The sequence below is a fragment of the Syzygium oleosum genome, unplaced genomic scaffold, assembly GCF_021117445.2.
Source record: "Syzygium oleosum isolate NSW1041296 unplaced genomic scaffold, Sole_v2.1 Sole_v2.39, whole genome shotgun sequence".
Taxonomy (NCBI): Eukaryota; Viridiplantae; Streptophyta; class Magnoliopsida; order Myrtales; family Myrtaceae; genus Syzygium; species Syzygium oleosum.
In genome coordinates, this window is record NW_026607523.1 from 2612649 (window position 1) to 2631628 (window position 18980).

The 18980-nt window shown below is 40.5% G+C and overlaps 2 protein-coding genes across 3 annotated transcripts; one reads left to right on the top strand and one right to left on the bottom strand.

The window, feature by feature from the left end:
• Positions 1-1968: 1968 nt before the first annotated feature.
• LOC115691329 (uncharacterized) lies at positions 1969-5427 on the top strand. Its single transcript, XM_030617926.2, has 4 exons — positions 1969-2448; positions 2750-3366; positions 3444-3952; positions 4679-5427. Exons 1-4 carry the CDS (start codon positions 2351-2353, stop codon positions 5354-5356), a joined length of 1902 nt encoding a protein of 633 aa, XP_030473786.2. The 5' UTR covers positions 1969-2350; the 3' UTR covers positions 5357-5427.
• A 1498-nt stretch (positions 5428-6925) lies between these two features.
• LOC115691323 (origin of replication complex subunit 5) lies at positions 6926-13858 on the bottom strand. Of its 2 annotated transcripts, none has more exons than XM_056305736.1 (5): positions 13516-13858; positions 10686-11532; positions 10167-10586; positions 7608-7923; positions 6926-7512 (listed from the first exon to the last, which is right to left on the bottom strand). In XM_056305736.1, exons 2-5 carry the CDS (start codon positions 11525-11527, stop codon positions 7462-7464), a joined length of 1629 nt encoding a protein of 542 aa, XP_056161711.1. In that variant the 5' UTR covers positions 11528-11532; positions 13516-13858; the 3' UTR covers positions 6926-7461. The 2 variants fall into 2 exon arrangements, with proteins under 2 accessions (XP_056161711.1, XP_030473776.2); XM_030617916.2 differs by having other exon boundaries at positions 10686-11558; positions 13516-13857.
• Positions 13859-18980: the final 5122 nt, after the last annotated feature.

An 18980-nucleotide genomic window follows, 5' to 3' on the forward strand; every position in this document is an offset into this window, starting at 1 on the left:
AAAGCTACTTTGGCAAAAATAGTATTTGGCTAAATTTGTTTTTGCAAAGGGCTTTAAGACCCTTTTTTATTAAAAAAAAAATTACCCTTCGCCGAAGCCGGCGAAGGGCTACGGCCGCCGACGAGCCAGATCTAGCGTTGGTGGCCATCGCCTAAGGTCGGGCAACCCCCGGCGAGGGTTGCGCGACCTCGCCGACCCCTCGCTGGCTCTTCGCTGTCCAAATCCGGTATCGTTGGCAGCCCGCGCCTGCCACGCTTTCGTGAAGAAGATGAACAGTGATAAGGGGGGAAAATCGGAATATTAAAGTTTGAGTGAGGGTAGTTTGGGAAGGGAAATTTTTTTTTCAGCATTTGTGAAATGCCGAAAGCCCAAAGCTGGTCCGAACTAGCTTTGGGCTTTCGGCATTCTAAATGCTAGCATTTGATCAATACTAGGCCGAAAACTGAACCAAACGGTTCAGCATTCTCGAAAGCCCATTTCCAAGGCTGAACCAAACGGGGCCATTACGTGGTTTGAATCCAAGCAATGAGATTGTGAATTCTGCAAATGTAAAATCTTTTTTCTGGTTTATTCCTTTTAATTTTTGCTTTTAGGTAGATTGAATTTATGTGGCCTTGTCATTGAGAGAATTGTTGTAGTAGGATTAAGTCCGACCAATAATAAGATTGTGAATTCGGCAAATATTGAAACTATTTCTTGAATATTCCATTTAAATGTTGTTGTTTTGTTATCGATTATGCTTAGTACATAAATATAGGACCATAATATGGGATATTATTTACTTAAAAAGTTATAAAGAAAATTCTTTTGAATATCTTTTAGGAATAAGTGTATAAAAAAATCTTAAAAATTGTTGTGAACGTGTAATTGAATCCTAAGACTTTCATAAAATACACCCAAATCATAGTTTACCAAATAGATGCAATCAAATCCATCTGGTAGTTCCATCTGATTTGATTAACGAAAAATGCTAACATGTCATAATTTATTATTTCATCTTTTTTACTTAGCGTTGACGAGTGAACAAGTACCTAGAAAAAACGATATCATCCTTCCAAATTTTATTTTGAACGGGGCTATGGTGATCGCATCGTTATTCCCCGTTAATAACGGTGCCTTTTTTTACCACAATCGGAAGCATAAAATGGACAGGCACCACATTTGGAAAAACGTCTTGGATTTTTTTTTTCAAAAGGAAAATGAAACCAACAAGGACATATATATTCTTACTTGTGAACTTTTTTTATCGGCTATGAATAACTACTTAATGGAAAAGAACTTCAAGATGAAAAGAAATATTTTCCGAGAAATCATTTTTCAATGAAATATTTTTCCCATTTCGGGATTTTCCTAACTTTTAAGTATACATATTTTCTTTAGGGTTAATACCATGAAAAACCCCAAACTGGTACACCTGTGACAAATTTATCCAAACTAAATTTTTGACCACTAAAAACCCAAAACTGGTATACCTGTGCCAAATTAACCCCAAACTAATTTTTTGATCCCAAAAAACCCAATTTCGGCACGTTTGTGATAAATTTACCTTCCGTTAATTTCAGTTAAATTGAATTAATGCAAAAAAAAAAAATCACAAACTGATACACATGTAATAAATAGAGGGTAAAACTCAAAACTGGTATATCCGTCAATTACCTGATATCATTTAACAAAGTAATTTAACAATAAAATTTAGCAAAAATTAATATAGAGTATTACAGGCGTATCAGTTTGAGATTTTTGGTGGTATTAATCGTTTTCTTTAACCGTGAATGAATCGTGGCGTGCCGGGAGATCCACGTGCAACGTCAATATCCGGTCAACCAGTCATCAAGCAAAGTCCAAGGTAACCCTTTTTCCTTTTTATTTTCTTTTCTTATTTTTTGGCCGGCGGCACGACTCTTGCACCGAGAGGCACGGTGCTGTCAAGAGTCAATGCAGAGGTGGCGAGTGGGAGGCGCCCCCCCGTCTTGACCGGTGGCGGCCGACGACCCTCCGCCGTACGGCCGGCGTACGACCGGCGAGTCACGGCCGTCAAACCCTCTCTCTCTCTCTCTCTCTCAACAACCGCAAGCACAGGCTTAAATTCGTCTCTCTCCTTCTCGCTTCCTATCCTTCATCATCAGCATCTCCTTCTACCCCTGTCTCTCAGCTCCCCTCATCTCGTCGACCTCCCACGGCAGCGACCCTGTCTGTGGAGCCGCCGGTCTTGCCGGCCGGAGATCACCCCTCTGGAGCCGCCGTCTTGAAGTCGCCGCTCGTTTGGAGCCCCCGCTGACGAAGCCGTCTTCCGGTGCGTTGCTGCCTTAAGTGGCCGCGTGGGGGTCGTCGGTCGTGTGGCGGTCCGCCGATGATCTGCAGTTGCTGGTCGTCCGGAGCGAGCGAAAAGAGCGACGCTCCGTGCTTGGCTCCGTTGCCTGATGATGGCAATATCGAATTGAGTTGCAGGTAACGTTTGAGGCTTGCGCATTATAAACTTCAACTGGGCTCCATGCTCTGTTTCTGTTTCGCGGTGGTCGGTCGATCGGTCGGAGGTGGAGGAGGAGGAGGAGGGTCAGGGTCAGGGCGGTCCGGTGGGCAAGGGTCTGCGAGCCCCTCGCCAGCGCTTGCAGGCCCTCCCCATGTCGCCCGCAACGACCTTTCTTTAGCTTTTTAGCTCTACTTTTGAGAAGCTTAAAGAAACCGTTAATATCTCAGAAAGTTCTCTCTGCTTATATTGATAAGTTCACTTTTATCCTGGGAATTGTAGAGACAGAGGGAGAATGGATCCTAAAGTGTATGAGGCTGCAAGATCAGGAGACTCTGATTACCTGAAAATCATTTCAGAAGATGAAGAGGCCCTTTTCCACCAAACAACGCCGAAGGACAACAACATTCTTCACGTTGCTGCTCAATACAAGCAGGTGAATTTCATCGAACATCTCCTTCAATGTCCATGGGGACCGTCCCTTCTTTGGCAGGGTAACTGCAGAGGAGACACTCCCCTACACGTTGCTGCCAAATTGGGAAGCTACAGAGCGGTTCGAGTCTTCATTGATCTGGCAAAATCACTGCATTGGGTCGTTGAAAAAGAACAAGTTGACGCATGCAAAGAGCTGCTTCGAAAGCCGAATTTGCATAAGGATACCGCGCTGCACTATGCAGTAAGAGGAGGCCATCATTGGGTGGTGAAGTTGCTGATTGAAGAAGATCGTCACCTATGCAATATTACTAATGCTGCTGATGAGTCCCCGCTTTATCTTGCAGCAAATAGAGGACTTTCTCATACCACTGAGCTGATTTTAGGTGCTTTTTCGTCGTCGTCCTCTCATAAGGGCCCTAAGGGATTGACAGCTCTGCATACCGCAATGTATTGCTCACTGACCAGTAGGTATCGTGACATATATATGTCCAGATGCTAAAAACAATCTAAATCATGACATATTCCTATTTTATATGCAAAGGTTGGTGGAAAATTGCGGAGGAGAGACCAGAAGTAATCACAGAAGGAGATGATATGGGGTGGACTCCTCTTCATTATGTCTCTTGCATCGGCAAAGTGAAAGAAGTTCGACTGCTCCTGCAACACGACGCTTCTGCGGCATACGACTTAGACAAAGAGGGGCAATCGGCTCTTCACATTGCAGCCTTTCAGGGCCACGTCAATGTCATTGATGAGCTTTTTAGATCCTGTCCTGATGCTTGTGACATAATAAACACCAAAGGGCAAACGGCTCTACATGCAGCTGTTATTGGTGGACAAGTAAATGCTGTCAAGTACATGCTAAGGATGCCAAACCTGGAGGATCTTGTCAACGAACAAGACACTGATGGAAACACGGCTCTGCATTTGGCTGCGCTTCATAGACAACACAACCTCATCTACATACTTGCACGAGACAAGAGGGTGGACCGTTTGGCTGCAAATAAGGATCATTTGACCGCCCTTGACATTTTTTCTGCTCATGAGGAGGTATGCTTGGTTGAACACCATAGAGCTCAATTTCTTCACTCGCAGAGTAATTTCTTCGGTATCATTAGAAACTGTGGCCCAGGTGATACTCATTTCAGGTGGAAACAAACAATGCAAAACATTTGGGGTTGGGTTCCTCTAAAATTAGGGGTAAAGAGAAAAGGAAAGAAAAGAAAAGGAAATAGAAGGAAAAATGCAGAATAAATCTGGACTGTCTAATGGCTCTCCTGCTGATGTGCCAACCACTTTAGAAGTGACTTTAACATGTAACTTAAAGAATCCAAATCCAAAAGTTTATATGTGCCTTTTGACTTTGAAACAACTATCTTGCCACGTTCATATGAATGGATCAGAGAATTTTGTACAGTTTTTAGGTAAATTCCTTCTGTTTCTTTTCTGCCCACTTTCAAACAGTTTTTTAGGTGAAAAAGAGAACCTGCACTCTACCCCATCTGAGAAAAGGACTTCAAACAATTCCTAGATAATTTCATTTAGAAATAAGATACTCGAAACTGTAACTGTTTAATCCGGGAAACTCTATTTTCTTGTTTTATCAACCTGCTACCCAATCTAAAAGAGATGAATTCAATGAATTCTCCGTTATGTTTTAGGACTTGCCGGGAGTTCTGCTTGTTATAGATGGATTTTGAGTGTGTAAAGTGAGGGTCTCGAAGTATTTCGCTGGGAAAGACCACTTGTTAATTGATACATCCTGTACAATTTTAGGTCGGCTACCAAGCTGCAAAAGTTTATCATGTGTTGAAAGGATCTCATGGAATGCCGTTTTATCAAGACTGGGTTGTCGAGCATGTTAAGAAGAGGTTAGACGAGCAATCTGTTAAGGGTCGACCAGCTGCGTCTATGATTGCAGGAAGTAATACCTCCAACCCAGAAAATTTTGATTCCTCAAAAAGAAGCATCATCGACCTTCAACTGCTAGTGGCAGTGCTAATAGCAACAGTCACCTTTGCCGCCTCCTTCACGATGCCCGGAGGTTATCACCAGGCCGGACCGGACCAAGGAATGGCGGTTCTTGCTGGCAGGGCAGCATTTAAAGCCTTTGTGATTTCTAACGTCACAGCGTTCGGTTTCTCAATCCTGGCATTGTTCTTACAATTCGATACTTGTTTCGTGAGCGATAGGCTACGGGTAAGATACGCCAAGGTCGCGTCGTACAGCATGTACGTCGCGATACTCGCGATGGTGCTGGCCTTTGCTTGTGGTACGTATGTTGTATTGTGCAGAAACACCGGGCTGGGAATCGTTCCTTTCGTGGTGTCCGGATGTCTCGTGACCATGTACGTCATCGGCGGTTTCCTCGACCCTGAAGCTCCTTTCTGGTGGCTAAGTAGCTCTCCCAGAAGATACGTCCGAAACTTGTTGTTTGATTATGGGATACTCTAGGAAAGCTGCTAGTGAGTTGAAGACTTTTTCCTGTATGTTAAGATGTACAACGCGATTGCGTCACGGTCAGCCCGAGATGTACTCACATGCTCCAAGTACAGGGGAGCCCAAAAATTCGCCTTCAGATCGAGTGGGGCGCACATGGATCCCACCTCATCCGATGGAGGTCGAGCATTGTTAGGTGACGCGATGTCCACGCGTACAAAAAGTCTCAAAGCATCAACAATGCTCCTTCCCCCAGAAGTCCTCTCCAACAGCGAGCGCGGCTCTCTGCATCACAGAAAGAAACAAAAGCTCCCTTAAAAAGGCCCTCCTTCAACAACAATGCTGAAGTGAAGACGACACGGTCTTCAATTTTCTTTTTGAGTTTTCAATTTTTGTTCTGGATGTGGCGCTTGATGTACGCCACATCGATACCACGTGTCTCAATAAAATAAGAAAGTACTTCTGCTCTTCGTGGCACGCAGAGCGGACGGTAGGAGGATCTCGTCGCTTGAAGACGAGCAGGAGAGATTGCACGTTGACACGTATAATCTTTGATATCGGGGGTGAGCGATTTCCGATCCGGTCCGGTCCAACTCAAGAACCGAGAACCGGACCGAGAGGACCGGTTCCCAATTTCTAGGACCGGGGACCGGACCGGCTAGTCTTGGGACCTTGGACCGGTTCCAATGGGACCAATATTCAATATTATTTGTGAACCGGGAACCGATTGTTCCGTTCTTTCCTTTGTAGTTTTAATTTGATCCCATAAGGCGATGGAAAAAATTGGAAAAATATATATAATATATGAAAAAATTGAACAATCGGTTCCAATGGGACCAATATTAAATATTTTTCATATATATATTAAATATTATATGTATAAAAAAATTAGAAAAATATATATTTATCGGTCCGGTCCGATTAGTCCGGTTCCCACCCTAGAACCGGGAACCGGACCGCCTTGAAACCGGTTCCACTTTTAGGAACCGGGAACCGGACCGATATTCCCAAGAACCGGACCAAACCGGTCGGTCCGGTCCGGTCCGGTCCAGTCCCGGTTTGGGCGGTCCATCTTACTCACCCCTATTTGATATATGGCTAACTTCTGTAGGGAAATAGAAATTGTTCATTTTATTCGGTCAGACCCACCGTGTGACTGCTTAATGTGGTAACAATTCAATCTGCATTGACAAAACCATCCAAGGCCAAGACTAGTAATTCAGTGATTTTTAAAAGTAACGTTACCAGACAGTGGTTCCTCTACCAATAACAGTTCATAAATTTGATCTTAATCGGCTATAGCAAGTTACAGGTTCATGGATTAAAACAATCCATTTTACGTCTCTCGGAGAAATTATTTCATGAACATAGAACATACACTAAACTAAATCCGGGTTATTATAAATTATAGATCTTAGGTGGGTCCCACCAGATTCGACCATCCAAATAAAAAGTAACCCTACGTGGTAAGTTCATATAAAAACTTCTCCACCTAAACGGGTCTGTAGAATCTCCCCCACGGAGAGGCATGGCAGACATGTTACAGCAGCAGACAGCATTGATTAATTGACCATATAAAGTACATTGGACAAGAAGTTGATTGTTATAAATGGATTGAAGATTTAATCACAGCAACAAGTCACGCAAGTGACCTCAAAAAGACATGGAAGTCCAAATTGCCGGGAGGGACTTTTCTGGGGTAAGCAGTCCAATTAGCAGAACTTCAAAAGAATGACAGATCCTATTCTCACTGATTCTCTACCATCTATTCTTAAGTTCATGACTCACTAAAGAAAAAGAATTACAATTAACCAAGACTCGCTGACAATCTGATGCGTATGTACAAGTCGGACAAAAGCCGAAAAATCAGACACACTTCCTGCTATTATCACTTCTGATCCTTGAACAACTTGGAGAATAAACAATCGCTCTCCTTCTCACATGCACTCCAAGTGCCTTACGAGCGGGAATGGGAAAAGAATTGGCTCCCTCCATATTGAGCTTGGCATTTTCAATCGTTGATCGGAACTTTTACTACTCATTACATTCCAGTACTTCATATCCACGTTCTCTTGTGTTTTAGTGGCTCAATTGTGATCCCGAGGTCGCGCTCCATGGCATCATCTTCTATACACGTACTTTGCCAGAGGGAACTTCACGCTTTTTGCCACCTATCGTCATATTCACACTCATGAACCCAATAGAAAGGCAAAATGAAAGTCGCATGTAGGCACATTTTGGAATCATTATTAGATAGGATAGTTACCTTGAGAGCAAGATCCTCTGATACCACTGATCGATACCGTGTGGAGCCCTCGAGAGGGCAGGTTCCTCCTTTCACGATGAAATTAGCATTGCAGAGACTAGACAGTTGCAAGAGAACATCAGACATGAGTGGGCCGCTTTGGCCTTCAACTTCCAAAGAATCCTCCACCTGCACCTCTTCGCCAAGGGTATCTTCGGCTCCAGATATAATACACTGAAATATTGCTAATAGCCTCTCCAATGGGAAACTTCCAGGTCCTTTAGTGAGTAGTTCCTCTTCTTCAGCTTCCTTTTGCCCCTTCACCGTTTCAGAATGCCTGCAAATGAGAAGTTTTTAATAAAGCAGATGATACCTCAAAGACTGGAGAAAAAGACATCAGAAAGCAGGAATGAGTCTCCACAAAAGAAAGAATAAGATGACACTTACCAACGAGCTAAGAAGAAAGGAAGAAAATTCAATCTTTCTGTCCAGAGTTAAAATGAATTCATGTAATCCTGAGATCGTCCAGGACAATGCATCAGTTCTTGCAGTGCCATGCATGTCTTGCAGAGATGTTTCAGATCTTCTCCCATTATTATTATCTATAATTAAGACCTTCGTGCAAACTTTGGGAGTAGTTATGGTCCCAGGTCCCAATTCAACTAACAAGTTATTTCAAGCATAAAGAAGGCTGTGACCCAGATTGATGATGAAACGCTGGGGAGCACAAAGTGGTACTTATCCGCTAATAAACATTGAGCAACTGGTTATATCAACTGACGCAACTTTTATTGTGATGCCAGCTACACAGGAAGGACTATTCCTGAGGAAAAGAGCAAAACAAGGCAAGAGGGCTTCTTTCTCTCCTGGTGCAGTACATGATTCAACTTATTGATAGAATAATAACTTTTGATTTTGACCGAGACAGTAATCATTCGAGATGCAAAATAGCAATAGAGGCCATAATTGATTCATAATGCAGGGTGAGGACCGAATCCACTGGCTTTGAATGGATCATGAAGAATTTGCACCAAAAGATTCTCATAAGTACATCTTTGCAGCCCAATAGAAAAAGGAAGAATTTACTTGGCAGAAATTTTTGCACATGATAGGCACAGCTATACAGTGGTAGAATATGGTTTTGCAAAACAAAAAAAAAGGCCTTTTAATTCCTGTGGAAGCTTGTGTTCGAATTGGTGGTGCTTTACTTCCGTATGAGAAAATAAAAAGATGCTGCTAAGGTCCATCAAGCATGCGACCCAGCAGAACTTTCTTTGCCGGAGTCGCCTATCTATTGTCTCCACAACCTAAAACGAGGAGGCTTCCTGTTTTGAGATTGTTATCAGAAGAAAGGGGCACAGATATTAAAGTATCATCAATCTTCTCATTTCATGGAGGTAGAAGCTGCATGTAAAAATCGGTCAGAATTTCACAGCAAGTGAAGGAAGATTAAATTCCATGCATTAGTGGAGGAGAGTAAACTAGATGAAAAGACCCTTTGGTAAGAAGTGATGGGGACAGGGAGATTCAACTGTTTCCAAGAGCTACAATTTTCTGTTGGTCACATAATGATATTGTTGTCCCCCCTGATAACAGCAGAAGAGTTTCTTACGAATGCTTCCCAAACAGTGATAAGGGCATAGTATGAGGATTTTTAGATAGACCAGACATACCTATTTTAAATAAGCCTATTGATACAAGCGCAAAAGAAACCTCAAGCAATAATAAGTCTAGTGAGGGCCAAGGGAGCCTTCTTAATTGGAGGAGGAGCAGGAAGTTAAAGAAAAGAAAACAGATAACGGGAGATTAAGACTCTGAGATGAGGAAGTCCAAGGCAGCTAGGTTAGTTCGGTAGGAAAACGTGAGATTTTGTAACAAAAGCTTAGCGGCACCCTGGGAAGCCTTCATACTGAACATATGAACATTTTGTGAACTCTGGTCACATAAGGGTCCAATCAATTTATGCCAGCAATGAGGGCTTAGGTGCAATGAGATCAACCTTCTGACAGAACATGATGCTAAGGATGTGGAAATTGCTCAGACTAAGAGATTAGTCTCCGTTCAGAGGAGATGGAATTTAATTGCACTTGGGGCTAGTCCAAAACTAGAGAAAAGGTGAGACAGAAAACAAGGGAGCTACTGCATAAAACATAGGGCCATCTTTTTAAATGTTGTGGCTACACCTGGTGCCGCACCTTCCAGAATTTTGGCATTTGATAGATTTGAATCTTCAAAATTTGTCACGAAAAGAATAAAAAGACTCAGCCAATTCTTAGCTTTCAATAAGAGGATGAAGCATTGAGAAGTAAAAAGAGGTTATCTCCTCCAAGAAAGCTTCAGGGTGAACACCAAGAGTTGCAGTGAAAATTAAAAACTTTGGATGTTCAATCAATTATGATGCGCTTCGTAGGAAAGAGCCAAGCAAGTTAAATCGACAGAAAAGGAATTTGTTCAACTTGAGTAACGAAAATAACAAATATTAGCATTTTGATTGTGGACATCAATTGCAGATGGCTACCAGCATAAGTTTCACTGCAGATAAAATGGATAATGGCATGACTACATGAAAAAGGCACTTACTTCCGTCGACGTTTTCGGCCATCGGAACCACCGCGGGAGTCAAAAAGTGATGCATCAAGAGTTGCTGGGTTTCTCGAAGCAAGGAATGCTGAGATAAGAAGGTACTTTGCTGAGGTAGACATGTGAAAATCCAACTCATCAGATTCCTCACAGGTTCCTACTTTCCTCTTGCTGCCTCTTGGTTCTCTGTCCTTAGTTCTTTCAGCTCCAAAGGAAGACTGACTTAGAACTCTAAATGTCTCATTCAGAGAAAGAGATATATGAGGCTGAAGATTACTAAATAACTTTCTCTTCAGATCCTCATTGGGAACAATTGCCAGGTCATTTAGAGGTTTGCAATATTCGACGAATAATGGCGAAAAGATGGCTGATAATTCATCCAACCTTCTAGTGATTCTGCAGAAAGGCCTCAGTACCACACTTGGCAACAAAAAAATGCAGAAACAAGTTAGATAAAAAAAATTGTACGCAGAATATGATAAATAATATTGAACAAGAAGATTAGCATAAGCAACTTACTCAAGGAAGGAGGAATAGAGCTTCGGATTTGCTTGGTTTCTCACAAGAATTTGGCGAAGGTCATCTTCACTATAGGTAGGAAAATAAATAGGGATAGGCTCTATGTAACCCATACTTGAGTAGAATGTATCGGGAGGAGTACTGCTGATAAAGATTAACCCAACCTCAGGAATGTTGAGGATGCTATCAAGATTGAATAACAATGGCAATATGCTGGAACTTTTATCCCAATCCCTAACAAGCTCTAGTTTGTCAAATATCAAGTAGACCATGTTTCCATCAATCGATCGCTCTCGCTTCTTGCTAGACTTTGATATTCCCATATTCTCCTTAAGACTCTTCACAATACCAACCAAGGCTTCACGAATAAAATTCACAAAATCAGATGGCTTTTCGCATCGCTTTACACTTGAATATCCATTTGTTGCATTCTTTCGATGATATGACAGCTGATTCAGAACAGATTCAAACAGTATTCTAGGACTGTAACATGTGCGGCAGCTCGAATAGACAAAGGGTCGATTCAGATGTCTAAATAACTGCAGAACTATACTGGTTTTTCCAGTTGAAGGACCACCATAAACAAAGACAGGAAGCATGGGAGTATTCGAAGGACCCAAAATCTGCAAAAGCTCACGTATTTGAGGATGTCTACCTGGAAAGTTAGACAACAGTACATCCAAATCAATGGGTTCTCCTCCATACAAAAGATCATTGGGTGATGGAGAGCATATATTGGATGATTTTGTACTTTCAACAACATTATTCTTGGTTGAAATTGCTGTGGCAGCAGATGACCTGGTGGTTCTCCGAGTAATTAACGGCATTTCATCTTTACCCATTTTTCCTAAAGGGACAGACAACAGATACTACCTGTAAATTAACAAACCATCTTTCAGATACACAGCTACAGAAGAATATGACATGAGACATGACAAACTTAAGAAGAAATCACAGGATGTCGAAACTTTAAAGCTCCTTAAAAAGAGATTCGCTCCAGTTCGAAACATTATCTTGTTCCCAGAAATGGCTTATGGGTAGGAGATTAGGAAGAAAAGGAGCAAGAAACTAAACCCCAAACATGAGATACTGAAACAGGTGAAGCCTGGTGGCAGTAGGGCAATCGGCCTCTAATCTATGTGGATAGAAAACACGTGCATAGCACGTAAATTAAAGCAAACAATTATCTGGTACCACCCAAAGAGGAAATACAAAGATGCATAAACATAAAAGCATATTAGATATCTAACATACATAAAAATAAAAGCATATTAGATATCTAACATATTCCATTATTCCCATCAGTAAAAGGACAAACTGTCTTCTGGGTTTATCTTTTATTGTCTCTGAAAGCACAAAGATTAACTAGACTAATCAACAACAAATACGAATAAGGATGCAAACTAACAAATATATGTAAGTTTATTGATCAACTTTAAATGGGATAACCAACTCCACATTGTATATGCGATATCTTATACGGATGGCACATTCACAGTTATAATTAGTGCCTTCTACCCAGCTAGATTCACTGTTGTTCATCCGAGTGCAGCAGCAAATGTCCACATTGCTCATTAAAATAGTGGCAATTAGCACAAGGCAATGTGAGTTTTAGTGGTCAAATAGGTATTAATCACCGTATGTGTTCTTTGAGCTGGTCACTGGCTAGTACCGCAAGAGTTTCCATAGCAGAAAGCCAACACATGTTACCGCTAATAATTTCTCTTCAGGCCACAGAAAATTAAGCTACTTATGCCATCATCTGATAACATTCTTTTCTGGAGAAACCAATAGAGCATTTACACACAAATTAGATGTGGCCAAGTCTGCAATTAAATTTTGTTCATTAGTTTCTGGATCAAAATAATGCTTTTCTAAGGACGACAAACTTTCTTTCCATCACGGCCTCCAAAAAATCAAGACATTCACATAATCGCAATTCAAGAGGAGCTATTCCAGTTGCAATCAACAAACTACTTCTGTTTTTAAATTTGTTACCCCTCAATTATCATTTTAATTGTAATCCAAAAGAACTGAAAACATTGTGAAACTAAGCATCATGTTCTTACTCTTATCCCGCTATAATTCCCTTGCACCAAAAAGCACCTTTAATTTTTCCATCTGAATTATATGAGTAGAATAATAATTAAAATAACAAAAAATTTTAACTCGGTGACTGAAAATGGTCAAAGTCACTAGTGGATGCATGCGGGCCAATGATATTCGAAGATTTAACAATCAAGCAAATTGTGATGAACTTTCTCCATAACACCCATTTATAATAACACACGGGCGCCTTGATGGGTTCTCTATAGTTTGCAGTTTGGCTATAAAGCGAATATTTATATTTAATGCGTCCAAACTCTAGTATGAATCACCTTACCAAAAAAAAAAAAAAAACTCTAGTATGAATCAATAATTGTTCGTCAATGATTTTTCCAGTTCAAGTCTATTTGTTTCCTTAAAAAAAAGAGAGAAATCCAAAATTTAACACTTTTGCATAAGGTCTTGGTCATTCAATTCCCTATTCTCACCGAAGATAAGTGTCCTCGTCGAAATACTTGTCCATAATATGCAAATTATTAACTCTAAATGCCAAACCAGCACCTTCAATAAAAACAGCACACGATGTAGCGGAGACCCAGAGCTTCCACGCGTACAAAACGAAAGCCCAGCTCCCAAAGGAAGCTCTGAAGGAAAAGAAATCTGAGCGACCCATTTCGACAAACATGTGTCGTGCAAAAGCCCGACATAGAAATTGACTTTCCTCGATCGAACCCCTCTCAACAAATTGCTTAGAAACGGATCGAAGAACGCCATTTCAACTTACGGGAAAGGATTCGAGGCGAAGTGAGACCGGAGATGCTCGACGCTCGCGCGGATCAGCCAGAGCGATTCCCCCCTCGTCGTCGGGAGCCAAATGTCGAGAGACCCATGAAACCGTTCGGCGTGAAAAGGAGTGCGGCGGACGAAATCGATCTTCGGGTATCCTCTGCTCGGTCGGAAGGGACAGAGGCGGTCGGACGAGGGCTTTCGTGCGAATGGTCGAGGGAAAATGGTCGGAAACGGCGAGGCAAGAGCGAAAGAGAGGGCGGTGCGCCTCCTCTTGTACTGTCGACCCTGGCCGCGGAGGAATGGCGGGAAAAAGGTTTTTTCGGGAGGGGGTGATTGGTAAAAGGGCAAATTGCAACATGGCCCCTATACTTTGGGCTTTTTTTGGATTTTGGAATGGCCCTCGGAGAATCTCTTTATATCAATTTGATCCTTCATTGCAAAAAATGAGTGGACCCCGCCTCAATTTATTATCGTGCTAGTCATATGTATTTTTGAAGACAAATGAAACGAAAAGAAAATTTCCAAATGACCTTGTATTGTGAACTCTAATTCAAAATGTATGGCGAAGATCTTTTTATCTCGATTTTCCTTACACTCGATTAAGGTGTATCCAAATACCCTTGACTTCGACCCGACGAATACTTGAGACGGCCAGAGAGCAACCGCAGTTCAAACCGGCTACCATTGAAAAATAACATGCAGGATCCCGAGATCAGCCTGCTTTGGTTACGGATTGTCCTGAAGCGACTCAAGATTAAAATGTTACGTGGCAAACTTAAACGGCCTCTTCTGTTTTTTTTTTCCATATTTATTCAAGCAATGAATAAGATGTGCAATTTAATTGGACATTTCAGTAAACGGTTTAGGGTTCCACCATAACAATTGAAAAACTTTAGGCTTCCGTCGGAACAACTGAAAGGTTTGAAATTAGATTCCATTTTCATGTAGAATGGCTAAAAGAGATACCATAAGTTGAAATCGGTAAAACCATTTTTTTTTACACGTTATAGTTAATCACATCTCTAGTGACTTCACTTGTTTCCATCAAAACCAACAAAGAGTATAGAATGTCAAGGATACCAATCAATGTCAAGGGATTTGTCCCTTAATTTCCATTGGGGGCATGCTTTTCCATGTAGAGCTGAACTGAACTTGTCATTGAGATCCTTCCATCTAAGAATTTTGATCAATGCAAGACTTGCAATAGAAAAGGTGTTGAGGCGGCCATGTTTGGTCATTAGGAATGGAGATCATGTGGTGATGGTTACATGAAATGAAGGGGAATGGCTATCAAGACTCGGAATGAAATGTGCCCTTTTACTTGGTTTTGGTTAACACGGGGCAAGGTGGGGATGAGAAGAAGTGAATGGGAATGAATATCATTAATTTAAAAGGCAATTTTAAATTGAATCGATAATTAAGTCCTGAATTTGGCTACTTTTAAAAGAAGGATACTCAATATGGTAGGTCTGGCTTACAACCATAAGTAGACAAAATTCTTATTCAAAGAGCTACAAAAAAAAAACGCAATAATTTGAAGATTAATTACCAACTCGAATCATGCTCACCCCTACCGCTTGCGACTCCAACTCCACAATAAGCTTAGGAATGCCCAAAGATATGGCCAGTTTGGGACCAAAAAAAAAGCCTCAACGTTCTGCTTTAAACGAAGAGCATACCACGGTTTATATGAACCCCGCAATCCAATTGTCTGATATATACTGGTGTTCATAGTTTGGTTGCTTAATGTCGCATTGTTGATAGATATGTAATTTGAAATAGTATGTTTGTCTTTTCAAGAAATACAAAAAATGAAACAAAAAATTTAAAAATTAGTCCCTAGTTGACCTTGGAATTGGACCAAACCCATAGGGTTGGTTTGGTCCTCAGTCCCAGGCTCAACAGGGTCGGTACTCAATCCTGAAAATTGGGGACCAACATTGTGCGAATTGGTCCTTGGTTAGGTGTTGGACTAGCCAAACTCGGACCATGCTCACCCCTACCACCGCTTGCGAGTCCAACTCCACAATAAGCTTAGGAATGCCCAATAATATGGCCATTTGGGGACAAAAAAAAAAACCTCAGAGTTCTGCTTTGAACGAAGAGCATACCACGGTTTATACGAACCCCGCAAGCCAATTGTCTGACTAATCACTAAGAAGCCACCTACTGAAGTTGGATCCGAGTTGCCTTTAGAGACCCCGTCAGAATTAAGTTTGACCCAACCGGACAAAGGGACGGTCAAACCCACAAACTTATCTTGTTTCTCCCTATGAAAAGACAATGTATTTTCAGTCATAAGAACCAAAAGAATGTTCGTAACATATCCCAAAATCCGACTCACAAGTGAATTGAGAAAAGAAAAGTTTCGTCTAAAGTAATCTTTTGTTTCTCCAATTCCAAAAATGCCAACAAGCCACACCAAAAACTAGTCACCAGTAAGTTTCCAGAAATGTTGAAGCAGATAGATTTGCCAATAACCGCTTGTGTAGATCATGGGTAAAGAATTCCCTTAAGCTTGCTAGCAAAATCTTTTTCCAAACAGCCTTTGCACACTTACAATTCCTAAGCATGCGTAAAATTGTTTTAGAGGATTGGGCACAAGACAATCAAAAGGAATCCACAGTAATTTTACGTTGGAATCTTTCATAAATTAATAAGTAGACGCTAGTAAAAAACTAGGCTAAAAAAATTCTTAACCCTTTGCGACCCATCCCATTTCCACACTAGGTTCCAGAGTTTTTTTAGTAAGCAATTGATGTTTCGGTGAGATCAATTCGTAAGCTTATTTAACAGAGAAACAACCACTGTTATTGCTGTCCTAGACCAACAAATCATTACCATCACAATCTGAAGGTGGGAGCATGGACTAAATTCAGATCAAAATTGATTGAGACAGAACACGTGCTAGACTTGTGAGACTCTATTGGTTGTTTACAAACAAAATCAAGAACAAAGACGTTCGATATTTGGAATTATAGCAGATATGGACAAGGGGACCAACTCTTTAATCCAGAACTATTCTCCCATTAGCCATTACCCATCTCGTACCGTCCAAGAATTTAGACCATACTTCATTGAGAGTAAAGAATAAGTTGTACGAGTTGGAATGGAATAAGGTAATAGTTTAAAATAGTTATACTTATCTCGAATAAAGACTCTCACTTCGAAACTAAAGACCAAGCAACTTTCGTTAGGAATCCTTTATTACTTGTTCTTAAACCACGACAATTCTTTGATGGTAAAGCAGAAATCATTTCACTAGATGCATCTTTTTTTCGTCTTGAACATCTCCCCAAATAAAATTTCAACTATTTCACTTGACCTATTCACATGTTATCGCAAGCAACTTCGCAACTTGCATCACATATAATGGCGTAACCATAGCAACATATTGAACCCGGACGATTCTTCCCGCAAGAAATAGATTTTCAGCTTTTCACCCACTCAATATACTGTGTACTTTGTTGGCAATAGGCTCTTAAGTTCTTCGAGTAACTCGTTCACGAAGCAAAAGGCAGTCCTGAGTATTTGCCAAGATTACTTGTAAGAGAGAAGCCTCCCATAGTACTGATATGAGCATTTTGTGCGGAGGAACATTCCTAGAACAATAGAATTTGGATTTAGTAGCACTAACCTTCCAACCTGAAGCATTGCGAGGCATTATTGTTCACTAACCTGCATTTGGTCAATAGAGGCTTCAGCGAATAAAAGGAGATCATCTGCAAATATCAAATGAGAGATCACGAGACTTCCTCGACGGGTTTGAAACGGCTTCCAATCACCCTTCTCAACTAAATCTATGATTAAGTGAGAAAGCCGCTCCATACAAAGGACAAATATGTAATGCGAAAGCCAATCCTCTTGTTTCACACCTCTTGAAGGCCAGAACACTGCTCTTAGTTCTCTAATCCAAAGCAGCTGCATAATGTTAGTCGTAATACATCACATAATGAGATCCACCGACGAACTAGGAAGTCTAGCCATGAGAAGGGTCATACGAATGAATTCCCATCTCAACCTATCGGACATCTTCTCCAAATCTATCTTGACTAGTATGTAGCTTTTCTAACGTAAGAAGCACACGCTATGCATGTATGTGAAGTGAGTTGGTTATTAGGAAATGAAAACAGGTAGTTATAATGTTACATGATAAAGAGTAAAAAATGGGAAGTTATAGGAGATATGTGCCATTTATCTCTCTTTTTTTTCTTTTGCTTTTTGCTAATTCATCCGAGGGTAGTTTTGAAAAGTCTAAAAAGTGAGACCAAACTCACTTTCCTGTATATCGTCTTATAATGTCATCTTATATTTTTCGAGTGACTCTTGAAAATAATTTTTTTTTTGCCTCAAAAACTGTTCATATTCTTTGTAATGCTTAGCTTGTAACACGTCCATGCAAAACTCAAGTGGGTTTTGTTACAATTAGATTGCCTCCGAGGTTATGGTCCGATTATATGCCGTGTTACTACCATTTTTCATTATACTCTAATGAGGTATTATTTTCTCAAGTTAATATAAGATTATAGGGAAAATTACCAAAACAGTCTTAATTCTTAAACCTATTGTAATTGTGCCAATTCAGTTCTAAACCTTTTTTGTGTGTGTAAATTTAGTCCTAAACCTTTTGCATTTGTGCTAAATCAGTCCATCCGGCAAATTTTGGCCGGTCGGCGCTGACGTGGACGCCAACTGGCCGGCCGACGCTGACGTGGCAATTTCTTAATATTATTATTATTATTATTTTGATTTTTTGATTTTTTCTTTTCTTTGCAATGAAGATGAAGGGAAGGGAAAAATAAAAGAAAGGGAAAAAGAAAAGAAAAGGAAAAAGCAAAGAAAAGAAAAAAAATAAAAAAATCCAAAAAATAAAAATATTATTAAAAAAAAAGGTTTAGGATTGAATTGGCACAATTACAATAGGTTTAGATTTGTTATATATGCAACTGGAATTTTTTCAATTAATAATTCACTATTGGTTTTGCTAGCGATCGCGACCTTGGTGAATCTACACTATTTGAGTTCTCTTTGCTATACTCGAATTGACAACTCTATAGAAATTTTCCTCTCAAGTAAAATGCTTTACCCATTTTCCATGAAGAGATCATATTATGATCATCATATCATGGGACCCCATGTTAGATAGATTTGCAATTACTATAATAACTAATTATGTGTGTAAAATTCAAGAGGAGATAATTTTTTTTCATTAAATTTAATTAACGCTTATTCTACATGCATTTTATTAACTCCAATGTTTTGTTTGCTCACCAGGACCTAGATACAAGTGGTCATTTTTTGAGAAATTTTTTTTCCAAATTATTTAATTTTTGCAAAATAAATACACCCTAAAAATGGTAAGAGGAAGTAGTTGATGTAAGCTTTTCAACCTCTGGTGCCGGTCTCCATCTTTTGGGCCTTCGGATATCCTTTATGGGACTTCTAAAGCGTTAGACACCT

Excerpts from the sequence above, each read along its gene's own strand:
- LOC115691329 (XM_030617926.2), top strand. The coding sequence starts at position 2,351 with ATGATCTGCAGTTGCTGGTCGTCCGGAGCGAGCGAAAAGAGCGACGCT. Across the intron at positions 3,367-3,443 it reads AATGTATTGCTCACTGACCA|GTTGGTGGAAAATTGCGGAG; the intron begins GTAGGTATCGTG and ends TTATATGCAAAG. Across the intron at positions 3,953-4,678 it reads TTTTTTCTGCTCATGAGGAG|GTCGGCTACCAAGCTGCAAA; the intron begins GTATGCTTGGTT and ends GTACAATTTTAG.
- LOC115691323 (XM_056305736.1), bottom strand. The coding sequence starts at position 11,527 with ATGGGTAAAGATGAAATGCCGTTAATTACTCGGAGAACCACCAGGTCA. Across the intron at positions 10,587-10,685 it reads CTCTATTCCTCCTTCCTTGA|TGTGGTACTGAGGCCTTTCT; the intron begins GTAAGTTGCTTA and ends TTTGTTGCCAAG. Across the intron at positions 7,513-7,607 it reads CAGAGGATCTTGCTCTCAAG|GTGGCAAAAAGCGTGAAGTT; the intron begins GTAACTATCCTA and ends ATATGACGATAG.